The sequence below is a fragment of the Suillus plorans genome, assembly GCF_016647745.1.
Source record: "Suillus plorans strain S12 chromosome Unknown HD556scaffold_63, whole genome shotgun sequence".
Lineage (NCBI taxonomy): Eukaryota > Fungi > Basidiomycota > Agaricomycetes > Boletales > Suillaceae > Suillus > Suillus plorans.
In genome coordinates this window covers 242,975-263,418 of record NW_024537447.1, presented here as the reverse complement: position 1 = coordinate 263,418, position 20,444 = coordinate 242,975, and the positions used below count along the sequence as shown (strand labels likewise).

At 46.8% G+C, this 20,444-nt stretch overlaps 8 protein-coding genes across 8 annotated transcripts; 4 read left to right on the top strand and 4 right to left on the bottom strand.

Moving 5' to 3' along the window:
- Positions 1 to 20: 20 nt before the first annotated feature.
- HD556DRAFT_1447449 (uncharacterized protein) lies at positions 21 to 3,334 on the bottom strand (the record flags this gene model as incomplete). The annotated part of the gene is made up of 10 exons (XM_041307271.1): positions 21 to 634; positions 682 to 1,019; positions 1,067 to 1,286; positions 1,346 to 1,719; positions 1,780 to 2,150; positions 2,202 to 2,342; positions 2,402 to 2,607; positions 2,654 to 2,841; positions 2,897 to 3,125; positions 3,178 to 3,334. 10 exons carry the CDS (start codon positions 3,332 to 3,334, stop codon positions 21 to 23), a joined length of 2,838 nt encoding a protein of 945 aa, XP_041156124.1.
- Positions 3,335 to 7,674: 4,340 nt separating this feature from the next.
- On the top strand, positions 7,675 to 8,939 carry HD556DRAFT_1495891 (uncharacterized protein; the record flags this gene model as incomplete). The annotated part of the gene is made up of 8 exons (XM_041308877.1): positions 7,675 to 7,746; positions 7,852 to 7,960; positions 8,018 to 8,105; positions 8,158 to 8,206; positions 8,265 to 8,306; positions 8,366 to 8,469; positions 8,516 to 8,684; positions 8,736 to 8,939. 8 exons carry the CDS (start codon positions 7,675 to 7,677, stop codon positions 8,937 to 8,939), a joined length of 837 nt encoding a protein of 278 aa, XP_041156123.1.
- Positions 8,940 to 9,005: 66 nt separating this feature from the next.
- HD556DRAFT_1401094 (uncharacterized protein) lies at positions 9,006 to 9,160 on the top strand (the record flags this gene model as incomplete). Its single annotated transcript, XM_041303824.1, has 1 exon — positions 9,006 to 9,160. A coding segment is annotated over one exon (155 nt), but the record flags the coding sequence as incomplete, so codon positions are not given.
- Positions 9,161 to 10,779: 1,619 nt separating this feature from the next.
- HD556DRAFT_1311720 (uncharacterized protein) lies at positions 10,780 to 12,705 on the bottom strand (the record flags this gene model as incomplete). Its single annotated transcript, XM_041300567.1, has 7 exons — positions 10,780 to 11,120; positions 11,174 to 11,346; positions 11,380 to 11,546; positions 11,697 to 11,835; positions 11,892 to 12,030; positions 12,088 to 12,273; positions 12,321 to 12,705. The coding sequence occupies 7 exons, from the start codon at positions 12,703 to 12,705 to the stop codon at positions 10,780 to 10,782; spliced, it is 1,530 nt and encodes a 509-aa protein (XP_041156121.1).
- Positions 12,706 to 13,597: 892 nt separating this feature from the next.
- Positions 13,598 to 14,353, top strand: HD556DRAFT_1447446 (uncharacterized protein; the record flags this gene model as incomplete). The annotated part of the gene is made up of 7 exons (XM_041307270.1): positions 13,598 to 13,640; positions 13,691 to 13,734; positions 13,784 to 13,884; positions 13,940 to 13,962; positions 14,019 to 14,100; positions 14,157 to 14,253; positions 14,303 to 14,353. 7 exons carry the CDS (start codon positions 13,598 to 13,600, stop codon positions 14,351 to 14,353), a joined length of 441 nt encoding a protein of 146 aa, XP_041156120.1.
- A 48-nt stretch (positions 14,354 to 14,401) lies between these two features.
- Positions 14,402 to 18,496, bottom strand: HD556DRAFT_1447445 (uncharacterized protein; the record flags this gene model as incomplete). Its single annotated transcript, XM_041307269.1, has 14 exons — positions 14,402 to 14,489; positions 14,741 to 14,912; positions 14,961 to 15,625; positions 15,677 to 15,815; positions 15,871 to 16,056; positions 16,105 to 16,499; positions 16,546 to 16,694; positions 16,744 to 16,909; positions 16,957 to 17,150; positions 17,215 to 17,586; positions 17,640 to 17,852; positions 17,901 to 18,057; positions 18,135 to 18,365; positions 18,429 to 18,496. 14 exons carry the CDS (start codon positions 18,494 to 18,496, stop codon positions 14,402 to 14,404), a joined length of 3,195 nt encoding a protein of 1,064 aa, XP_041156119.1.
- Positions 18,497 to 18,707: 211 nt separating this feature from the next.
- Positions 18,708 to 19,311, top strand: HD556DRAFT_1447444 (uncharacterized protein; the record flags this gene model as incomplete). Its single annotated transcript, XM_041307268.1, has 3 exons — positions 18,708 to 18,753; positions 18,805 to 19,221; positions 19,289 to 19,311. The coding sequence occupies 3 exons, from the start codon at positions 18,708 to 18,710 to the stop codon at positions 19,309 to 19,311; spliced, it is 486 nt and encodes a 161-aa protein (XP_041156118.1).
- Positions 19,312 to 19,600: 289 nt separating this feature from the next.
- On the bottom strand, positions 19,601 to 20,356 carry HD556DRAFT_1447443 (uncharacterized protein; the record flags this gene model as incomplete). Its single annotated transcript, XM_041307267.1, has 3 exons — positions 19,601 to 20,000; positions 20,059 to 20,220; positions 20,277 to 20,356. 3 exons carry the CDS (start codon positions 20,354 to 20,356, stop codon positions 19,601 to 19,603), a joined length of 642 nt encoding a protein of 213 aa, XP_041156117.1.
- Between the last annotated feature and the right edge of the window lie 88 nt (positions 20,357 to 20,444).

The window sequence follows — 20,444 nt, the reverse complement described above, 5'->3', positions numbered from 1 at the left end:
GTGGTATAGAGTTAATGGTACTACGCAATACATGATTCTAAACAAGCTGCTTCGTCACATAAGATATCATCTTCATCAACTTCGATGGGTGCAGCGCTCTGTAGCTCGTCGATCACTGCACCCTCATTTGCATCATTAGAGGTCTCCAGCACACAAACACCGCTAAAACCTGGCATTGCATATATTGCCTGGAGGCGCGCACGGTGAACATTGTTTATGCGCACACATTTATCATGTAGATGGTGGATCTCACAGGCAAGTGCAGGTTGGCTGACTTCCAACGACGTTGCAATAGTGAGCAAGTGAGCATCTTCGTCCCCGACCCACCTTTGAAGACGAGAGATCTCAACATTGAGACATTCAATTTCTTCACGTGCACGAACTATCCTGAAGTATTTGCCTGCCACCTCCCTGTTGGCTTTTGAGACCCAAGGTTTGGTTAAGACTTCCCGCCGTGAGCTTTTGAGCAGCTCAAACTCGCCAAGCCACGCATACGATGCAACCTCGCTAAACTTCAGTATGTCTCGTGGAGGGGATTGCAGAGGTGCAAGTCGATTGTAGTATTCAAGCACGTTGCGAATCGCAGTGGAACGGCGAGTTATTGCATTGGAAATCTGTTGGTGCATTTTATAACCTAGCATAATGAGTAGGTAGTAATGTATATTGTAATGGTGCACGTACCTGTACCGGCCAAGTTGGCCTTGGCAAGTTCAAACAATCTTTGCACAACGAGTCCTTCAAGATGTTGAACCGCACGTATAAACTGCCGATTATTCAAATATTTGAGCGCTTCTTGATATTCGGGATCACCGGGTGTCCAGCGCTTCATAAGATCAAGCCGGCGCTCCAAGTCATGGACTGTGTTCATCTCAAGAGCAAGTTTGTTATAGGCAGCTCGGCGTTCAGCTTCACGTGCTTTGGTCGCAGCTTGCGGACCTTTGCGTAGACCTGAGTTCTGTGTGAAATCGGCCAGCGCGTATGAAAGAAATTGAACGGAAGTAATGCTACCGTATCCAGCTCTATAAATATTTCAGAAGCGAAGTATTTGAGCACATGAGGCACCTACTCGGCCTTGGCTAATGACTGCAGTGCTTCGACATATGCGATCTTCTCGGGATCATACTCCGGCTCTGCAGCAAGAGCCTCCAGATATTGAAGTTCTTCAATATTCCATCGCTCGAAATCAGCATCCGAAAGATCGAGCTGTTGTTTCAACTCCTCAACAGCAGGCGTGAGTTCATCGATGAGGTGAAGCGCCTGCTTGTAGTTGTTGTACAGAAACTGACCTAAATGAGAAATGAGTTCATTCGTTTTATGAAGTTGACACTCGAGAAGTTAATCTTACTGAGTTCTTGATAGCGATCTTGATCCCATTGATCAAATTGAAGGTCGATAAATTGGAGCCAGTGAAAATATGATGCATGTCGTATAAGTGGGGCAACAGTGTTCGATCCTGCAAAGACACGCTCACAAGTCTCGAGATCTTCAATCCCAAGACCTTTCTGATAGAGCGTATGATACTGGAGTTGACAGCGGCGATTGTGAGCATGCCCGTGAAAAGCATTGACAATGAAACGATGGTTAGCTTTCTTGACTTTGTCAGCGACAGAACTTGCAGCAATTATCTTGGAAAAAGAACACCCAATGTCGTAGCCGGTCAGACCGTTGGCTCCGTACACGTCAATTAATTTGTTTGCCGTTGCGAGAGCATATTTTGCACTTCATAAATACATATAATAGTTTAAGCGAGTGAAATGAGAAAAGAAAAGTTGTACATACAGTTCACCACTTCGCCGGAGTTCAACTAAAGTTTGAATAATGCCATGGCGACATGCGCTCACGAAGACGCCAGTCTGATCGAAGACGTTAGTGCTATTTTCGGAGGTCGTGTTGGCGACCTTCCAGTTTTCAGTACACGTCGTCGAGCCATCCGAAGTTGGAACATTTGAGAGATGGGTCTCATTGCCTGCGGTTGCTCCTGGGCAAAGGCGAACATCGTCTTTGAATAAATCCACCTCAGCAGCAGGAATAAGATAAGAAGATTGAAAAAAATGTTCGTCGGCATGGCCAGAACCATCAACACGTTTCAGTGAGTTGTTGCCATCAAAGGCGTCGAGTCGTGCAGGATAGAGAGGAGGCTCGTCAGGTTGCTGTCATACACAGCATGGTAAGTGCACTTGCAACGAATTTAAGCTGCGTACCTTGTAGTTGCATGCTGGACATGCATGGAGCATACGCCAGTCTGGCGTGTCTCGACCTAGTGCCTGATCGACCAGAGTTTTCACCTCTCGCACAATGGCAAGATATGCATCGAATGCGACCACGAACTGGTCATGTAATGACTGAAAATAAGTACACTATTCAATGTCAGTAACTGTTGTGATAGACATTGAACACTTACATTATGAAGAGCACATAGCACCTTGACCATGCCCTGCACGCTGAATGATGGCTTTCTCCGGCATATTTGGTGATAAAGCTCCAGACAACTCAAAGAGATCGCAAGCGTAGGTTGAAGAGGCGAGCAGCCGAGGTAGCCAGACTTCAGGAGCGATACATTAGCAAGTTCATCGGGGGCTTGATCAACACAATGTTCGAGTACATTGCCTGTAGATACAATAAGTAGCTGTTGATTTGATGAGAGTGAACTCACTAATATCAACCATGGTGACGTGAAAAGAAGTCATCGGTGCTTGAGCAGATGGTAAACAAGGGTTCTGCTTCCATAGCAAGAACGCCCGAGTGAGGGACGGCATTTGATCCCGCCATGCAGAATGCATAGCACGGTTGTGCATGAGGCGGCTGCAAGGTGCGCGTCGGTGACGGTGTCTACCTTGAATGCTACAAACAATCAGTTAGTGAGAAAATGAGAAGATACTGATGCGAGTAAACATACCACTTGAATACTTGCATTCGTGCAACACTAACTGCATGCCGGTCATGACCAGCAACTGGAGAGTGCATCTCACTACCCTCGTCCTCTTCTGTGGAGTCGTCACCATCCATAGCCACTGCTGCACCGACGATATCGCCAAAGTCCGCAAAGGAGTCGTCGACATTGTTTGAGTAGTTGTTCGTGTAGATGGCTGCCTCAGCAAGGACTTGTCGTGTGGCAGCACTCAGCTCTGATATTCCATTGTGAGGATTCAAAAAGTAAGAAAAATGCACGCTATGTACCTCGATGATTCTCCAAGTTTTCTCGTTCAAGTGCAAGTCGATCTGCACGAATTTTACTGAGGTTGGCTCTCGATGTTCTGAAGGTACCGGTATCTGCGATGATCGTTTCATGAACGGAGCCAAAAGTGGAATTAAACTTGCGTTTGCGGTTGGACATAGTGGAAGAGACAAGGAGGTGTGGGAACTACGATAGACCATGAGGACAAGGATATGGAAATAGGGAGAAGTCGGAGAATGGTGAACATGCTGATAGCGTGCGTATGTGCATGTATTGTAGTGAAGATCTAGTGAAAAGGCGGACGTGAAGACAATAAACAATGAGTGAAACAACGAGCTCACCACAGCAGACGACCTGCATGACAATCCAGCAATAATGAGAGGTCATGGAAAGTGGGATACCGTATCAATTGCATGGAAAGATAAAACAGAAAAGGTCCGGGGAAATTTGGGTAGAAAATAAGTGAAAAATGGAGCTCAACGTCACGCACGACGAGCACAGGTGAGAACATTGTCGTGAGAAGGTGCGGCACAGTGAATCAGTGCCATAACCAGAAATGTCCACTCATACCTATTTAGGGTAGTAAGGCAACAGCGCCTCATCGGTATTAAATAAGCCGTAGGGAGCTCTGATTTTTCCCAAGGGACTGCCGGTTTGCTGATATTATTGCTGGTATGAGGGGACAGTAATATTTGTTACTAATTAGTAAAAGGATGGGGTACGTGATACATTTACTAATTAGTAATATTAATAGTGACACTCAGGTGAGGGCCTGCTTTTCCTCCATACTCTGCCGGACCCGCCATCAGCCACACCTTCATGATACTTCCTACCTCCTTCAGTCACTTTCACAATGTGCACCCCGACGTATGGCGGATTGCACTGCTCATTATCAGGTACATCATGGCCATCATCATCATTAGAATTTTTAATCCTAGCCTCTTACACGCTTGTTTTCTGAGTCACCTCTACCTCAATCTCTTATTTCACTAATTTTAGGTCTATCATGATGACAAACCGATCACATGATCATACATTTACATGGCAATGGGATGACTCATGTGTCATTATGATACTCTCTCACTGTAACCACCATCTCTACTTGAGTTCATTCTCCCAACCTCGCTTTCAACACGCACCTCTGACTTACTATTTCTTCACTTCTCTTCAGAATGAGCTGATGCCAGGGCAACTCAGAATCAACGAGGTGTGGAGGGACGGTCAGTGAAATGCATTAACATTTGGCTTCATTTGCGTGTTTGACAGTGAGGTGAGTCTTTTTTTCATTCATTCGCACCCTTGTCTGATTATACACGAGCACCCTTTCCACTACCCATATCTGTGACTGTCTCACTTTCGTTGTCCAATGACTGCAATGTCACTGTCTCGCTCTCTACGCCTGCCTTACCCGTGTCTGACCAGCCGAAGACAAAACCCATCTGTCGTGGCCTCGTGCAATATCCTTCAACGTTTGGTCCAAACTCCCTTGTCCACTCTATCATGACGTGTATCGCTTGATGTGAGTCACTGGCTTTTTCTTTTTTGTTGGCTCTTTCTGACCGAACGCCAAATGCAGTCAATCGTTGAGCACAAGCCATGAACATTTTGCGAAATACATGGCAAGCAAGACGACCTCTCGCCTGGATAGAGTCATACAGCATTTTGAGTTGGTCCTGGGGCCAATGTCCACTTTCCTTACCTCGTGTTTCTTACACCATGTACAGTTGTTCTGCCATAGTGGAAATGTCATTATAATTTTTTGCAGAATTCATATTTAGCATGATAGTAATGCTCATCGAATCCTTAATAACGAGATCGTCACAATTCAGTCGGAATGTTGTTGGAATGAAATTGTCACGACGTTGAGATGAAAATATGACTTAGTTGTGACACCATTAAAATGATAATAAAATCTGAAATGCTCATCACATCCTTCTTATGAGACTGGTCAGAATGTCATCGAAATACAATTGTTATGGCATGGAGATGACGTTGTGACTCGATTGTAATAGCATTAAAATCTGCATTAAAATAACATGATAATGCTTATTAATATGTTGACTGTTTGATTATAATCTATTATAATTGGGCCGTGTCGTTAGGCCATTGTAATCCATCAGAATGCCGTAAAAGAATTTCTGACAAAAGACAATGTAGAAACTCGAAACCTGGAGAATGGGAGATGGGAGGACAGGAAATTGTGGGAAACCGGACGTGTTTTCAAGCGCCGACTAAAATAGTGTCGCCCTTTGGGAACTTAGCACGATCTTGGTAACTGTACATGTACATGGCATTAAATAATGAAAAAAGATGTGTTTGAGCAGGGCAAGGCAGATATGTGATTAGATTTGAGTGTTTTCCCTACTGTAATTGTTATGATAGTATTTGTATACATAACATATAATACAATTACAGACGGGAAAAACAAACATGAAATAAAAGAGATTGGGGGATGAATGACAGAAGGTAATGAAAAAATAACAAAAGGGAGAAAAAGACCACTTGGAGACTCAAAAACTGGAGAATGGGAGGACAGGAAAATGGGAATGGGAAAAAGAGAGAACCAGAGGACGGGAGACGGGAGACGGGAGACGGGAGACGGGAGACGGGAGACGGGAGACGGGAGACGGGAGACGGGAGACGGGAGACGGGAGACGGGAGACGGGAGACGGGAGACGGGAGACGGGAGACGGGAGACGGGAGACGGGAGACGGGAGACGGGAGACGGGAGACGGGAGACGGGAGACGGGAGACGGGAGACGGGAGACAATAGGAGATGGGGGGCAGGGAAAATGGGAAAATAAATACATTCAATGATACTGTTACATATTTTATAACTTTTTGTTGTGTAGTAGATTGTATTTTTACATTTGTCAAAATCCTGCTCAAAAAAACATAGAACTGACTGATCTTATGTATTATGTACTTTTATGTGGTGTGATAGATTGTACCTTGAGTTTTTTTGAAAAGCTGCTCATAAATGTATTTCAAAATTATTCAAAATGTACAATTTATTAGGATGCAGCCTGAGGCCAGGAAGCCAAAGGAGGGCGCAGCCCTCCTTGGCTTCCTGTGACGAAGGAACAATGCTCATCAGGAGCTTTCAGAATTATTGGGATGAAGCTGAGGCCAGGAAGCCAAAAAAAGAGTGCGAAGCACTCTTTTTTGCTTCCTGTGCCGAAGGCAGAACGGGTGCGGACTAGTTCGAACTTGGGTGTTGTCCATTGAATTGCAACGTGCCGGCATCATTCTGTTCTCATGGTGTTCCTTAGCCAGTTCCCTTGCATATGATCTTGTTTTTTTTTAGAATTTCAGACCCGGCTTCTGTTGATGAGCATCACTACCATTACAGTCTCCAGGTATGTATATGAAATTGTAACATTTGATTTCGACTTACTAATCATCACAATTCATGAGTCTCAACCGGGCCACTCCCTCCCACTCAACTAGCTTGATAATATGGCTGCTCCAGTTGTTCCAAGTAGCTTTCAGATTTAAAAGTACGTCTGACAATTAAAATCTTGCACGCTGAAACGCATGCATGAATTGCTGCAGCTCATACGTCGAAGATCCCAAATGGCAAATTAAATTATAATTTGGTGCTCTGGCTTGGCACTGGCTGTGACTGTCTCTGTTCCAAGTTTAATTCTTGGTCTGAGACATGGGCGTTCTCCCAAGGGAATCACTGGAATCTCAGAGACCAATTGTCATATCCCGTATTCCGGACCTACATCTGATAATGTTCCCACGCCTCATCCGGACCTTCGGACGCCCTATCCATGTCTCCAGTCGTCTATCCATCCGGATCCTTGCACATATATCCACGCGTCTCATCCGGACGTCCGGTCCGGTCCGATCCGATATACAATAAGCTTCCTAATTCATTCCTGTGCATATAACGTTAACACAGCCTATTCCTCTATTCGGTATTCCTTGTCCTCGGTATCTCGGTTATACTTACTACCGGTATGCTTACTGATCCGTTAACCTATGCTTTATTTCCGACTCGTGCTTGATAACTTTGCTTATGCTTTATACATAGCCTCGGACGCTTGCTTACTGATCTTTCCGTTATTTCCTTAGTATATAAACTCTTGTATATGTCCTGTAGTTCCTCAGTCTGAATATCATATTAGTCCTCGCACTAGATCTCACTCTAAGTCCTCATATCAGTTCTAGTCTATCGACTTAGTCAATATCCATCTCAGGCCTAGGGAGAAATTCCCTAGGCCAGAGCTCCGCTTATCCGCTCATCTGCTTATCCGCTCATCTGATCCTCCGAAGTTTCCGGACGTTCGTCCGAAACTTTCCCGCGGTCCTCCGGACCTATTCTGCTTCGGACTTTGTCCTTGCAGCCTTTCCTCTGTTTGCGTCTACTTAGGACTTGTCATAAGTAGCCATTACACGTATCCGTATCAGGACGAAACCTCATTGTAATTTCCGGAAGCTCCTCCGGAACTTTCCCGCACTCGTCCGGAAGTTACTTGCACTCGTCCGGAATGTCCTTCCGAACTTTCCCGCGCTTCGGACGTCCTTCGGACATCATTCTGAAATTAAGGGCACATACTCGGGTAAGGGGCGCAGCGCACAAGCTGAAGCCAAGCCCCTTGGAATCAGTCCTACCCTTTGTGCACGGTCTTAACACCAATGGATATTGATCCCATTCCGATGGCAAGGAGCCACCGCCTATCCGTCGAAGACACCATAAATTGGTTGGAGCTTGGAATGCTCTTATCTCACCGATGTGTTGGTCTCCTCCGAAGCTCGGGCTCAATCTCGGACAAAGTGCGTATCGAGAGTGTTTGTTACTGACAGGAAAAACTGACACATTGTAATATTTAGTCATAGTTTTATTGGCGCACCTCGCAGCTGTGCTCGTCTGCATCATAAAGGATGCACCTCTTATTTCTAATCCGAACAGAGCTACCAGGTGAGTCAGTCAATCTGTTCATGCATGAGAGGAACTTATTTGGGTCACTTAGGATTTCTCGCAGTTTCTGGTCGTCTTTTTGTTCGCAACAAAAAACTCAAGTCCGTCCTTATTGTTAGGACCAGGGAATGGCTACGAGAAACTCAACTTTTCGCATAGGATGGCAGGAAGAACCATGTTTCTCGCTGGATGCATCCATGGGTCAGTCCATGTAGATTTGCAATCATCTGCAGTATGGACTTGCAATTCTTCGTCCGCAGAAAGGGACTTCTGGAGTGGCTTTGTTCGCCCTCCTTTCCATCATCGTCCTTACATCTTTGAGGCCAGTCAGGAGACTGTTTTATGAGTCTTTCTTCGTCGTCCAGTAAGGTTTGTTGCCTGCGTCGTATCACAACTAACCTTTTCTGAAGCATTTTGACATATGTGGCATTCTTTGTCACCATATGCTACCATACGTTGTATGCATCGCCGTGGATATTCCCTCCCCTTGCATTTTATGGAGCGGACATTTTATTGCGCCTATTCCGCTATCGAATCAAGGATGCCACCCTGACTGCACAGGATGTTCACATGAGTTTGGTATAGTATTCGAATGTTATTGGATGCACCGTTGACTTCATCTTTTCACAGATCCGCGTTCATAATTGCGATGATGGCTGGCTTGCTGGCCAGCATATCAGATTGCGTGTTTTCTTCTCTGACAGAGTTTTTGAATCACATCCTTTCACTATCCTCTCGGCACCACCATCCCATTCTTGCCTCTCCTCACCTAGGTTCCTTCTCACGGCACGAAGCGATGGAGACTGGACACGGGCATTGAGTGACTATACCTGACAGCAACAAGCACGTTCACAAATCAATGAGAAGCCTGAGGGCGACTCGGGTGCTTTCGTTCAAGTCATGCTGGATGGTCCTTATGGAGGGTCGAGCGTCAATCTGGGTCTGTACGAAAGCATGTTTCTTCTAGCTGGCGGGTCTAGGGTCACATTCACTCTTGGTCTGCTGGATGACATCGTCAGCAGGTGTGTCAAACTAGGCCGCAGTGAGGAGGAACGAACGAGGAGAATTGAATGTACTTAGATCATTCGGTATCTCATTTTTGACCACAGGCATCACATCATTCTGATCTATTTGCACAGGTCAGATAGATATTGCTACGGCAGCGTCAAATAGCACCAGACCTGCACATTTCTATTTTCGTGACATGCCTTTGCGATCCAGAAACGGTACCTGATATCCCTAACTCCATCGTCACATTCTCGTGTCCATCTATTCAGGATCTTCTCAAGGACTTCATCAGTCTTCCACCATCGTCTGAAAAGGAAGATTCGATCGAAACCCGATGTGACGAAAGTCAGAAATTGATGGTCTTGGGTGGTGGAGTCGCGGTCTGTGCTAGCGGCCCCGTTTGGAAAGAAAAAGTATTCCTGAAGTATTGCGATACAGGCTATAAGACTTATAGTTGGCGTTATAGTTTTTATTCGGAGACTGATAGATAGATGTCAAGTGGTAGAGAATTTTTATTTCGGATATCTCCTGAATCATTATATATCCTTTACTCTCCGACGATCTCAGACACTCCGAAGTTCCGCTACGTTCGGCATATCGACTAAAGGTGAGTTCAGCTTGTTATTCTCAACACTCCCCCTCAAGCCGAAGTCATGCCCAAGTCACTGACAAATTTGCAGTGCTTCGGCTTATGTAACGACTTCATTAAAATGTCTGCCACCATGTTATCAGTGTGGCAATACTGTTCGTGGATTACTCCATCTTGTATCTTCTGTCTGATATAATGATCTTTTACATCGAAGTGTTTGGACCTCGAATGATATTGTGGGTCTCTCGCTATTGCCAATGCGGACATGTTATCGCCATGGAGAACGGTTGGAGCATTTTGAGGTATGTTTAATTCCTCAAAAAGGTTCCGAAGCCATATGGCCTCACGCACAGGTTTGTGTCGTTGTAATGCATTATTTGTTGTAAGTGTAGCGCACCTGTGATGCATTCTTGCTACAATTGTAGCGCTCTCCCCTCCCCTGCAGTACCACTGTATCCCGTGTGATGCATTCCTCTATCTTATTCATGCATTCCCCTCGCTGATGCATTCCCCTTGCTGATGCATTCCCCTCGTTGATGCATTCCCCTCGTTGTATCCCGTGTGATGCATTCCCGCCACTTTTGATGCATTCCCGCCACTGTTGATGCATTCCCGCCATTGCTGATGCATTCCCCGCTGCCCACCCTTCAGCATTTCCCGTGATGCATCCCGCCCTTCAATACCGTTGCAATTCCTCCCTCCTGCCCCACCTGTACCTGTAGGATTAATGTATCACTACCTACAACCATAAGACATTCGTGATACATGTATTATGGAGAGCTACAAGTGGTGTGATACATCGCTGTACAGTAGACTATAGGTTCCCGATGGCCCTAGTGCAATCCATTGGCCATGTCCGAGTATAGTACTGTGTTCTACTCAAGTTGTGCTCATGTTGTGCCCTGAGATTTGATCGAGCAATCTACGATCGAGCCGTCTAAGATTAATCGATTGAGCCTTGCTTCTCTTGCTGAGATCGAGCATCTGTGATCAATCTGCGATCAAGCCTGGATGCAAAAATGTGTATTGTGGTGCCTGAGAGTGCTGCTACACTACAAACACTATGTATTGTTCAAATCAAAACTCCATGACCGCAGGAGGTGCGTCAATTGAAGGACCGCTGTCATCCTCAGAAGCCGGCGTAGAACTCATAGAACTGAGATGAGAAACAAAGCTCCAACGAGCTTGGAATGAGGTCCGCATTGCAGAACGGAGTGCAGCTTGACGGTAGGCATATGCCTGCAAGCCCTCTTGCTCGGTAGTCTTCTCCGATGAGCGCAGCATTGTGCACTGATGCCACCAGGAACCTTGCCATTCCAGAAAGGCCAGTACTCGTCTCATTTCTTCAGCCAGCAACTCTACTTCCTCGGACCATCGAGCTGCGCGTGCGCGTGCCTTGCACCATTCTATACGAACACCTACATAAAGCAATCTGAGTCAGCTGTCGATAGCATCAACCAGAAACACTCACAATCTTGAACACTTTCATTCTCGGATGGACTGGTGTCGACATCTGTCGTCAGCCAGATCCACGAGATTGTCCCGGTGCCTTGAGTGCGATCACCTGTGAAATCGCCCATAGGCCGAATGTCCTCGTGTCTGAGGGGTCGAAGTGTTGCCTCCCAGCCCATCTCATCCAACCGACTGCTTAGTGATTCTATCGCTTGACGAGCGCACCTGTATCTCGCTACTGCCGCATCTTTCTTTGCTTCAACGCGTGCAATCAGATTTTGTGCACGGGTAGAAGCTGCTTGGCCCCATAAGTTCTTGTCTTTGAATTTGTAAATGTGCGAACGTAGACGAAGGTGGGAGCGGAGCTCGTTGAGGGCATCGTGAGCTTGTGCCTGCCGAAGTTTTCATTCGTGCTTCATTAAACGGTGATTGCAGTCGAGATGATTGAGGAGAGCTGATGGTAGATAGAGTGGAAAATCCTGCGGCTTAAGTGTTTGGGGGGAACCTGGACTTGGATTCGTTGATGAGCGCAGCGTGGAGACAATAGGCATATAGAGTTGTTGATAGTGGGTCCAGGAATCGATGCGTCTCTGTAGTGCATTAGTTCTATGAATGATGGCCTCTCTTTGATTTTCTGTGGGATGAAGCGAGAGGTCTGAAATGTCGCGTTTGAGCCGTTGTCTGTCATAAGATTTGAACAATGACTCGACACATGTTGAAAGAGAGACGTCACATACTGCAAGTCTTCTAATTCAATCCCACCACTAATGAGGACGCTAGGTGAGACATTGTCGTCGAGAGAGTGGTTGATCCCTTCCCGCAGCTCTTGTGCTTCCAATTCTGCAAGCTGTGACCTTACTGCGGCCTGCGTAATAGCTACACATACAGCAGATGATCAGCGCAAATTCATAGAATGTGTGGGCAGTGATGTACGAGCAAGCTTGCTTTCGAACGGATTTGGGCGAGTGTTGTCCTCCTCCCACATCTCAACTTCTGTTCCCCACTCGTCCAGAAGCGCAGGCTGAATTGTTCCTTCCAAATTGTACAAGGCAACACGATGTTCCCGTTCCCACTTTATGGCGTTTTCCATCTTGCGCTTCAATGTACGGCCTTGAGAGTCTGAAGTATCAGTGAGAGAAACATAATACTCGACAATGAAAACCCACCAAGTGTCGTTGTCTTTTTCCAATTCCAATCACCGAAGTGATCGTCTAAGGTGTCACGTCGAGTTCCTGGCCCCATTTCCTTCGTGCTAGATGCGACACGGTTGGCACTTGCCCAACCTCGTTCTGGTGCTTCACTGTCAGTCCTACCTACCCACTTGGTAAAGTTCCAGGAAAATGTGAGCTGACAGGCTGCGATATGGGCTGCGATATGAAACTTCGGTACGAAATATCGAACCAGCACATCGTCACGTGGTATATGAAGCCTAGCCGGCATGTGTTCCATTCTGTTCCATAGGTTTTTTGACCATTGACAGGCTATATCGTATGAGATATTTAGCACAGTCACTGTGAATCCGACAAGGGCCGAAAAAACGATATAATCCATATTTAAATACCTTGTAACACTGTCAGCTGGCTGAATGTGAAAAAAGTAGCAGAAAACATACCTTTCGCCTTTTTGTAGATCGCCTACCCCGTTTGGCAATTTGAATTCGTGTCGAGCGCAATCGATCGTGGCGTAGCCTCGCATTCAAGCGGGAATCTCCAGCGGGGGACTTGTCACTTGGACCTTGGTGCTATTTTTGATAATCAACCTACCGATCAGACTCGTCCATCAGATGCGCATCTCATGATCCAGGCCCAGTCATCACGTGGAAGTAATGTTACCTATAGATAGACTGAAGAACCACGATGCCATCAAACGAAGGCCAGGTACCAGGTCCAGAGAACCGTGGATTGAGTACCAGACCAGGATCCTCCACTGATACATTAGCCCTTATAGATTATAGACAGCTGTGGGTCTTAGGTATACATGTATCAGTATTGCCCTCTAATTGTAAGTACTTGATGTATTATTCTTACAGTATGGCCTGCCTGCCCTTACGGCGCATAGTAGATAGCACGCAGTGTATTGCCAAACATGTAATTACTGGTACATTCAATCTATGTCTTGGATATTCTCAGACTGGGCCAGAATCTCCGCCCAACGTGCTTCAAATGAAGCCGCTAGTTCTCGGCGTAAGAAAGCCTGACGCTTTGCATATGCTTAGTGATGTGCCAGGCCCGGCTTGAAGCCCTGGGCCAGCCCAAGCCGGGCCCAAATAGGCCGGGCCCAGCCCAGGCCTAAGTCACGGCCTGAGTAGGGCTTAGGCCTGGGCTTGGATTTAGACAAGCCTAAGCTGGCGGCCCAAGCCGCGGCTTTGGTACATAGAGTATATGACACCTTGTCACGTCAGTGGTCACGCCCCTTTGGCATGTTCTCATTACTGACTCTTACTATGACGCGATTCCTCTCAACTTCAACTACATACGCACGAAATGGTGAGTCGTGACCGAAAGCCTAGATCTGTTAATCTCAAATGGAACACAAGATCATCGTCCGCCTGGCCCGTTGGACACTGTGCGAAGACAAATGGTTCGTGGTTTTACTGCGATGACACATTTCCTCACTCATCACCGTGAAGCGTGAGGGGACTGCGAGGCCATCATTTGCGAGGTTCATTTTAGAACACCAGAAACAGTACCAGCTCGAAGACAAGCAACTGGGATACATTGCGGGAGGAATGTTTGCCGCCGGTTCTGATACGGTAAGTTACCGCGTTCATGCTCGAGAGTCTCAGGTGGAGACCTGTCACTCTTGGAGGTGTGTTTTATTTGAGCTGTGATGACGCGATAATGAACAACCACCTTGCAATACAGGCTTTGCGCATCGTGCAACTAAGGACATAATTTGGAATAACTACCTCATTCCTGCAGGTGCGACTGTTATTGGCAACCATTGGTCAGTAGGCATTCGTTTTTGTCCTCTCACATTTGGGTCTGACGCTCGTGCTTCAGGGCTATCGCAAATGATCCCAAGGTCTTCCCAGAACCACACAAGTTTAATCCTCATTCAAGGCGCCCAACCTACAATTGGATCCAAGGTTGGCGAGTGGTTTGTCGACCATTCGAAATACATCCCTCTTTGACTCACATACGGCAAGCGCAAGTACCTACGCCTTCTCGACGCTGCACTTCAGGTATCCGAGTTATAGTATTCAGCACTTACTCTTCTGGGCGTGCAGAATCAAAGTACTCGAGTGCTACCGATCGTCCATCTCCTCTCTCTCATTCTCGTTCTCCTCCTTGTCTTCTTCCCTTCTCCTGCTCTCATCCATCGTCCATATTCGTCTGAGCCACGTCAGCAGTTGCTGACATGTGCTGGGCGTTTGCGCATGGTGTTTGTGGTGTTGGGAACAGTATGGTGGAGCTTGGACATCGATTTGGGCCGTGGCTTGCATGGGCCTAAGCCCCAGCTTTGGGCCGGCTTGGGCTCACGGCTCAGGCTTGAAATCTGGTGAGCCTAAGCCCCCCCCAGGCCGAGCCTAAGTCGGGGCTTTGAGCCCAAGCTGGGCCAGAACATCACTACATATGCTACGCACCCATCCTGATGTTCCAAGCTGGTTGGAATGACACTATCTTGCCTTTCGTCCCAACGCGCTGCCTCCCACATCAAAAACACCAATATGCATCGCATCTCTTCTCGCAGAAGTTCTACTTCTTCTCCCCAACGCATTGCACGAGCCCTTGCCTTGCACCACTCGATCCGCATGTCTGCAGCACTGTCAGTGAGTAAGAATGATTTTGTTGTATCATGCGTACCTTCTAACCCCCCGGTATCATCCTTTTCACTTCCTCCGGCACCGCGCATGTTCCATATCCACGATAACTTTCGTCTGCCCTCCGATTCACCCCAGAGTAAGTCAGACATTGAGCGAATGTCCTGCCAATTCAAAGGCCGCAGTGACGACTGCCAGCCAGCCTCGCCCAAGAGTCCGCCAAAAATCACAAGGGCCTTGTGTGCACATTCGTATCTGCTAGCGGCAGCCTCGATCCTTGCATCAATCGTCTTGAGCGTGCTGCGGGCCCGGGTATTGGCTCCTTGCCCTCGAAGATTGCGATCTTTATATTTGAGAACTGCAGTCTGCGCACGGAGACTGGAGCGCAAAGAGCGAAGAGCGTCGTGACCTTGTGCGAATCTTAATCTCCATTCCGTCCGTTGCAAACGCTCATCACAAGGTGCCGATCTCCCGATTTGCGACGGTAGCCACAACTTGAATGTTTCAGAACTAGGTACAGAGGTCGTGTTTGTAGAGGTTGCTTGGTCGGAGAGTCGCATGGCAGAAATGTTAGGCATGTAAAGTGCTTGGATCTTTACCCAGGCTTCGATCCTGCGTTGTAGTGCGTTACTCCGCTCGACCAACTTGCCTTGCTGAGTATCTGTGGCATGTAAGCCACACCCAGCCTTGTCAGCTCTCAAACGTCGCCTGGGAAAAATTTAATGACGCCACGAGCAAGTATATGAGGGAAAAACATACTGTTGTTCCTCCAGCTCCAGCCCCGAGCTGATCAACACGCTGGGAGAACAGTCCTCGTGCAGTGCGAGGCAAGAACCACTCTGAATCTCCATTTCATCTTCCTTCGCGAGCGCCAGGCGAACAGAAGCTAGTGTGATGACTAGGATTACGACAAGTGAGGCACTTGCATCATTTCAACCAATAGGATCACGCACCGTCTGCATTGCGCTCAAATGGGTTGGGCTGAAGCGGGTCATCCTCCCAGGCCTCTACTTGTGTCCGCCACTGATCTAGAATCCCTCCGTAATCCTCTTTTAATCCTTCTGCCAAGTCGTTAAGTGCGGTTTGTTGATTCGCGCGCTCCGGCAATGCTTCTTTCATTTTGCGTAGCATGATAGTACCTAATTATCCAGGTGAGACTAGCCTCACAGCAGAACAAATACACGCACTGAGTCCCACCACTTTCTTCCAATTCCAATCACCGAAAAAATCATCTAAGGTATCACGCCTCGCACTGGGGCCCATCTCCTTCGTACTGGATGCCACAGGGTTAATGTTGGCCCAACCACGTTCCGGAGCTTCTCCATCCGTGCGACCAATGCCTCGCTTGAAATTGAATGAGAAGGTGGTCTGGCATTTTTCGATATGGGCTGGGAGGTGGAATTTAGGGACAAAGAAGTTAATAACCTTTGATACAAAATCGAAGCGCATCGAAATAGGAAAAGCGCTCATACGCTGCCGGAGTTTCTTGTGCCATTGGCAGGCAATGTCATACGAAACGTTTAGAGTCTGTATGGAAGTGTGACGAAGTGTCGGAAAAAAAAGGTAGTCCATATTGACGTATCTATCAACGTTCAGTCATGTAAATATCAGCAAACAAGTAGACTTACTTTTCTCCCTTCTGCAGATCTCCGATGGCATTGGGACGCTTCATATTATGACGCGCACAGTTGATAGTGCCAAGACCTGTAGCGGCTAACCCCCGACTGGTCTTCGTATCAGCCATATTAACAGCATTATGACTAGAGCACGTAGATTTCTAAAGGAAATTGATGAGGACCAATATAGCAATCACAAAGTAGGCTTACCTCTTGTTGGACATCAACTTTCTCTGCGAGTAACTCCTTGTATGCGCCCTCCTCAACGAAGTAAGCCCATCCGCGACTTAGACTTGGGTCCGTTGTATTGCTTGAAACAATTTTGCGCTTCAAATGGAAGTTCGCATCGATAGCCACGAACAATGCATAGATCCAGCTAAAAAAAACATCAGACAACAACAGAATGCAGTGTTTCTATCTCACCGTTTCACACGAGGAGCTTTCTCCCAATCGTCAGGTAAGTTTTTACCTGGATGTGGACAGGCTGGGCACAGGACGGTGCAATCACCTTCTTCTGTGGCGTCCACTCCATTAGGGTGATGCCCTCTCCCCGAACACTTGAGCATCTTCAAATGCCGCCATTCGCGGATCATTCTCATGAAAGATTCATATTGGTCCTAAAGAATTAGTTAGTAAGCCGCATTGTAATATCATGCAAGCACAAAAATTTGAATTACCAACCTTAACGGGTGCCAAGCCGGTGTTGTTGGTTCTACGCACGAGCGCACTATAGAACTTGTATGCCAAGACCTTCAACTCGAAAGACAACAAATGAAACTCTTCGAGGAGACGAAAGGTGGCTGCGGTTTTGGGGTCAGCCGTTGTTGAAGGAAACCAGGCAATGTGAAGTAGTTGTTGTGTGTGAGATTCCGCCTCCACACAGTCGCAGAAATCCAATAACACTTCGTGAATACCGTAGGAGTCCATGACAATGAAGTTATCATTGAAGGCACGACAAGGATTTGGGCATTTCTGGCCAAATGTATGGCCCAATTGAATTCGTAGACCGAGGCTCTTCAGGGTCGCACGTTCGAAATAACTACCATTCCATTTCTATGGAGGTTGGTCAGACATTGCCTTGTATAATAAAGAAACACTACACTAACCTGGAGCCTATGCAAAGGATGACGCTGGTGAGCGGCCATGATGCAAGCCGAACATCGAAGACCAATTCCAAAACAGTCTTGACACTGATAATTGGGGGAAGAACCACCGCAGTCGGAACAAGGAACTTCCTGGAGGCCACCTCTGCCTTCCATCCGCAACAGCTCCTCAAGGAATAGAGAGCGGTGCTCGATCCACATAAGTAACAGATGATCCTGAATTATGTGAGTAATTCTACGAGGTCATCAAACTCATGTACTTACTCCGGCAGTACGTCGTCTTTTCTGAGGCCGCCTATCATCCAATGAGGGTGTGATATCGACGTCCGATAGTCCACAAGTTTCGTCGAAAGGATCAGGTATGAAACCAGGCAAAGGTCCCGTGCAAGCGGCTGAGACAAGTCCACATTCTTGGGGGGTTCTATGTATGTCCGTGCATAGGTGATAGAACCGTCGTTGTGAACACAATATTGAGTGTGCTGTCGTTGTTGGACTGACTGCTTGGAAGTCTGTGAGTATGAATTGAGAGTTGGCTTCTTCTTTCGTTTTCTGGCTAGCGCCCGTAAGGATCGTTGGAGTTCCTCTGTACAGTGCATGACTTGGTGGGAGGGTAAAGATGATGGGCCCGAGGCAGACGCAGAATTTCCGCCTGCATTGCTGGAAGCGCTCATGCTCGTCAAACGGACTAGGATGTGTACACCCAAGTTATCCGGTCTTAGAGCTGTCACGCTACAAATTATTATTATTATTATTGAGTAGTACATGACAAGGGTTAAGCTATTCTTCACTTACCTGTGTTCCTGAACATCGTCGGTGAGCCTCGGTCTATTTGTGACCCACTGGGGATCCTTGAACGACATTAAGGTAATGCACTGACTATTCATTGAAGAATGCGTGCATCACGACGGATGGTGGCTTACATAATAACATCTTGGGTGAAATCGCGGCTTATTTCCGCACGCTATGGGCCTCCCGAACTTCGTTCTTTGAGATAACTTAAAAGTTGTGTAACGTGTTCATCCAGGTGAGTCAAAGTTCAACATTCAACCTCGTCGTCCTCTTCGACCAAACATGGTATCCCACAGCGTCACAAACCAGGAAAATCACGTTGTGCTGGGTATGTGTCTTGCCTGCTTGTTTTTTTCTGCCAGTTGTTCATGGTTTATAGATGCCATCTTGCGACTTCTATCTTCGCTAACGCTCTCTGCCAATGACACTCATAATCTCATTCAAGTCATTCTCGATAGCACTGATCTAGGCAACTCTAGTTCATCCACATCATCTGCCACTACCTTTCCCACCGCACAGCCGACCTCCAGTAGCACCTTGCTTTCACCCCCTCCCACACAGACTCTCCCACCGATCCCTTCTGCTACTCTGGCTCCACCTCCACCCCCTTCCACTACTCCAACTCAGTCCCCTGCCCCTTCCCAAAACACACAAATATTACCTGACCTCCCAATGACCAGTATCATGGTCAATGGGAAGGAAAGGTTCCAACATAATTATGAGGGTTTCACATTCGATGTTCCGCACAGAGCAGCTGATGGCCCGTTTTACCTCGTTACCCATGGTCGTCGGGTTGGTGTGTTTAGTACATGGTGCATCTTATTTTCTGATTATACTAGCTTCTTTCTCTTACACTATCTCAGGAGTCGAACTTCTCTCCATGTGATTGGTGTTAGTCACTCGACTTACACTCGTGCGAGGTCCCGGAGCGATGCCTTGATTCGCATGCTCGATGCAATCAATCTTGAAGAAGTGGAATGGCTTACTTGAGAATACAATTTCAACTACTGTACCAGTGTTCTGTATGCAATACAATCAATTTTCGTTTATTGTCATCGCATCCAAGGCCCCATGCTGAGTAGCATGCAATGAATATTTCTTGGGATATTGCTGCAGTATTTCGCATTACAAGGATGAACTAAATGAACCAAGATCTAGTCAAGAAATGTGTGAATCTAGAGACGTATACCCTTCTGGTACATCAACTCTCCCATCGAGTGGGCTACTGTCAATTCAGAAATCCCTTCAATGTCTAAAAAATACTGAATATCGTCTAGATAAGCGAGTGCAGTGCTTAAGTATCGAGAGACTGATTCAGCGGCACGAGACTGATCTGACACTCCACAGGAATCCTTGATCAGATCATGCACCGGAGTTGCACGGCGGAGCAAGCCTTCAACCTTAGCTTTTGCAGTTTCGATGATCGAGGGGTCACCTTTGCCATACCCATCATCCGGCAAGCTTTTGACATACCAAAGGAGAATGGTCTCTGTAAACGCGCAGGGTTCTCGCACTAACTCCAGCATCTCATCCTTGATCTCTTTGAGAGCGAGCAGGCACCCTGGGAGATCTGATCTGTAGGTCATTAATTATGTTTCATTTCATCTATTTATAAAACATGACATTGACATACAGTTTGTCGTTCTCGTCATCGCTTGTCTCGATCTCGGATGTAGTAGTGTCATCTTCGTCATAGCCCAACACTTCGGCAAGGGCCTTTTGAATCTCCAGTATCTCCTGTGATGGCTTGGTGATGCGAAGCTCTCGCCGCCTTTTCAATATATTATCTCTGTTTCTTTGAATTACTCATAGTCAGGACCTAGTGCCGTCACCGAAGAATTTATAACAAACTTTGCATAATGACGTCGGTGTCTTTCTCGAGCTGCTGATTGTTTGGCTTCCTCTGTCTTGTAAATGGAAGGACGTGCCATGATGGTGTTGGTTGGGATGTTAGGGAAATTTGGTTGAAAAGAAGTACAAATAGTTTAAGTGTGGTCGGACGATAACTTGCGCATTCAC